General features: G+C 40.5%; 1 protein-coding gene across 4 annotated transcripts in view; it reads right to left on the bottom strand.

Annotated features, from left to right (window-relative positions):
* LOC111871766 (kinesin-like protein KIF3B) overlaps positions 1 to 3,819 on the bottom strand; it is a 102,045-nt gene that overhangs the window by 45,131 nt on the left and 53,095 nt on the right. For all 4 annotated transcript variants that reach the window (XM_023865078.2, XM_023865076.2, XM_023865077.2 and 1 more), the window contains one exon: positions 1,297 to 1,449. In XM_023865078.2, the coding sequence (XP_023720846.1) occupies positions 1,297 to 1,449 (153 nt within the window). The remainder of the gene's footprint in view (positions 1 to 1,296; positions 1,450 to 3,819) is intronic.

The raw sequence follows: 3,819 nt of genomic DNA on the forward strand, positions 1-3,819 counted from the left end.
ACACCATATATGGCCTTATTCGCTCTCCACTGCTCCCATTGGTCCGTTCTCCCTAACCACCCCCCCTGCCTACTTCGTATATAAGTAGCACCTTCCACATCCTATCACCACAGCTACTGCTCTCCGCAGCTATTCAACTGCTCTGAAGATGGAGGTGCTATGTTCCTCCGAAACGTCGGCCAAAACGAAGAATACACGGTGTCTAAACCCAGAAGACAACTTTCTTCAATCAAATAACTTCTTTAAATATTGAATAACCATAATAATTTTAATGATTAAAAAGGTAATAAGCTAATATTATTTTCTGATGTAAGTTGTAAATGTCAAATATGGGAAACAGATATCTTTAAGTGATCATTATTAATATAAACACACATAAGAGTGAATATGTACATATATACATATGAGTATTTCACAATCTATCACAGAACCCCTAGCAACCTTTTGTGGAACCCTTGGGTCCTGGAGAATCCTGGTTGAGAGAGCCTGGCCAAGCCTAACTGTGATAATCTTGTAGAGAACAGCGTGTGAAATTTGTGGGAATTCACATGGAAGTTCTGAAATTATTAAGCACCATTTTTCACTAATTTTTTTGGTGAACATTTTGAACAAGAGCATCATCCACTACAGATGGTCGACCACTCTTCATCATGAACATCTCTTCACCACTGTCTTACAGTTCCTTCACTCATTACATTCTGGCCGTAAACCACACACAATTCAAGATGGATTTCCACAGCACTCATGTTTTTAGGATGAAGAAAGCAGATAAGCATGAATTTCACAGCTGGATTATCAATCACAGGACACATCAAAATTCACTCTGTAGAGACAAGAACAAACACTAGGTGACCCAATCTCAGCTGTGACAAGTATCTTGGCTGAGGACTTTGCTGGTTTTCCTCACTCTCTCAATTATACCATGACCACATCCTTACAAATTCTTTTCAATTCATTATATGCTAATCAATCAATCCTACTACCTGAAACTACAAAATGTGATGCCAGCATCATAAAACAAATTAAGAGAAAAATCAAGATCAAACCTTCAGCCTGCTAGGACCACTTTACATTTCTAGACTGTGAAACAAAATCTGGTATTACAGGTTTTCACTTCTTCCTGAGACATTGTTTGTTTAGAGTAAGCAAATGTGTGAGCAGTCAAAAAAACTGTTACTAAAGTCAATCAAACAAGTTTATAATGTGATTAGAAACACTCTTAACATGGCTTCTTCAAGCAGAGTCCTGCAAAATAAATCATATTATATTACAACAGTGGATATATTATATACATACCCAATTTTTCTATTCTGGTTCCCAATATACATGACTTGGTCAATTTCCTTCACACTTTTACACACGAATGAAGATATATCCTTAACATATACTCCAACATCCGAGTTTTCACGCAATTCATATTTCTTTGTTTGGTCTTTATTTAGAAGGTCCCTATAAAAGAGAAAATGTATTAAGCAACCATTAACTAAAGCATGAACTCTCAGAAAAAAATACCAAATTTTTACAACGAAACAAACACTGAAATTACAAATACAAATCACTCCGTCCAATGTGACATTGTTAGTGTGATGGACCAGAATGAAACAAATCAAACACTGAAATCTACAGCTTCTGGCAAACCCACTGCTACTGAGACTGATGACTATTTCAGTCACACCAAGCATTCAGACTGTCGCTAGCTTCACTGCATGACCCTGATGCTGTCAGGGCCCTTCAAAGAGTTCTGATCATAATTCCAGAGCCATAACCAAACCCAATATTTGTCAGTTCTAATCATGTATAGTAGAGATCGCTATTCTATGCTTAGCCAAAGTTGGGCAACGATAAGGATACCTCCACCTCTTCCAACTCAAATTTCTTGCACAACCCATAAACGATAAAGGCTCTGCTGCAGAAAAGCACAAGTACTGCTCTACTATGAAACAGTAATTATAATAAATTCAAGACTGGTCTCTTACAATGGCACAAGTCCAGTATTGATTCTAAGACCTGCTCTGGCTACACTACATCTTCTGTTCATGGAAATGTGATAATGTACACAAACTCATTTAAAGTGAAAGAAGAAAGCAGTCTTCTGGGATTTGGCACCGTGTGTATGTGGTGTTAACCGAAGTTTCGGAGGAACGTATCGCCCCCATCTTCAGGGTAGAAGAAAAAGTATAAGAAATCTGCAAGCGACAACACCGTGAGAAACGGTCTGCTTTACCGTTTCTCACGGTGTTGTCGCTTGCAGATTTCTTATACTTTTTCTTCTACCCTGAAGATGGGGGCGATACGTTCCTCCGAAACGTCGGTTAACACCACATATACACGGTGCCAAATCCCAGAAGACTGCTTTCTTCATAGTCACCGCCGTGAAAGCCTCAAATCATTTAAAGTGGCTAAACAGAAAATAAGTAACATATTGAGACTAATCTAAAAAAATTTACTTTAAGAGTTTGTCAGGGCACAAGCGGCATTTGAAGTACATTAATAAAATCATAAGTGTCTGGCACTTGGGGTTGATGAATATCGTTCAATACATTGCATTCTCATTCAGCAGTGAATGGGAAACAAAATGAGAATGTTTCATATTTAAGAATTAACAACCCCCTACCATTAAGTCATATGGAGGAGTGAATGTATAGATCCAAGTTTTCTTGACCTCAACACTAGATGGAGGGGACTGGTCAGTTTCACACTACAGGCATTTTACCGCCAGGGAAAGAGCACCCGGTACCCACTGGAAAGGAGATTGGGTGGACCCCAGAGCTGGTCTGGATGACATGGAGAAATGAAAAATCTTGACCCTAATGGGACTCAAACTTTAATCCCTCAGTCATCCAGACTGTAGTCAGTAGATATATAGACTGCACTACCCCGACCTCCTAAGAATGAACAAATACTGAAACAAATTTAAAAATGTGGCTTCAGTATAAATTTTAAATTCTTTTCTCTTCATTGTGGCAGTAAAAATCCACCTCAGTAAGATGTCCACCCTATCTTGGAGGCGGCCAGCGGTTACGTCGGTCAGATACTTACAGCATGGCTGCCCTGGTTTGATCCCGGGGTAACTGTGACTTTTTATGTTGCATGTTACAGGTGGTAATGATGCCATCCTTGGTGAGGTTGGCTGAACCATGGCTGTGTCTCTGGTGGGGACGCATCATGGATCAGGGATGTGTTGGGATACAGCATTGGGACACTTCCTCATTGTCCCGCCGGGCAACAACAGTCTCGGGATCTGAATCAGTATGACCTTCCAGGGCTGGCAGCTAAGTTCCCATAAAGGGCAATGGCTATATGACCAGAGCCTCCCACGTGGCAGCATAATGACTCTTGGGTGTCATTACGGTGTACCTGGGACAAATGCGGGAGAGCACTCCCATGGGGATAGCTTCGGCTATTTGAGTTGCCTCCCTAGAGTACCGATAAGGTGCCGCAAGCCTTAGGGCTCAACACTCTAAAACGGTTTGACCAAACCATGTGGAGGGGTGGGAATGGGGGAGCTCATAAGCTACCCCCAGGGGCGACTCTCTCATGTAGGTTGCCCTGGTCGCAACCTCATTACTAACTGGTGTCGCACTCCCATTAACCTTTATCGGACGGGCCATTTAATTTCCGGTAGGGGCAGCTGGACAGAGTTTATTTAAATGCCCACCCTTCTAGAGCGATGAAATTGTAAGCATGTTTCTAAAAATGGTGTGATTTCTACATTTTTTATGATAAACGAACGAAATGAACGCTCCTTTAATGTAGAAAGAATATAGAATCAGATATTCTAATTTACAGATTTTAATATCTGTAAAAAAATGTTACACT

The sequence above is a fragment of the Cryptotermes secundus genome, unplaced genomic scaffold (genome assembly GCF_002891405.2).
Source record: "Cryptotermes secundus unplaced genomic scaffold, Csec_1.0 scaffold742, whole genome shotgun sequence".
NCBI classification, from domain to species: Eukaryota; Metazoa; Arthropoda; class Insecta; order Blattodea; family Kalotermitidae; genus Cryptotermes; species Cryptotermes secundus.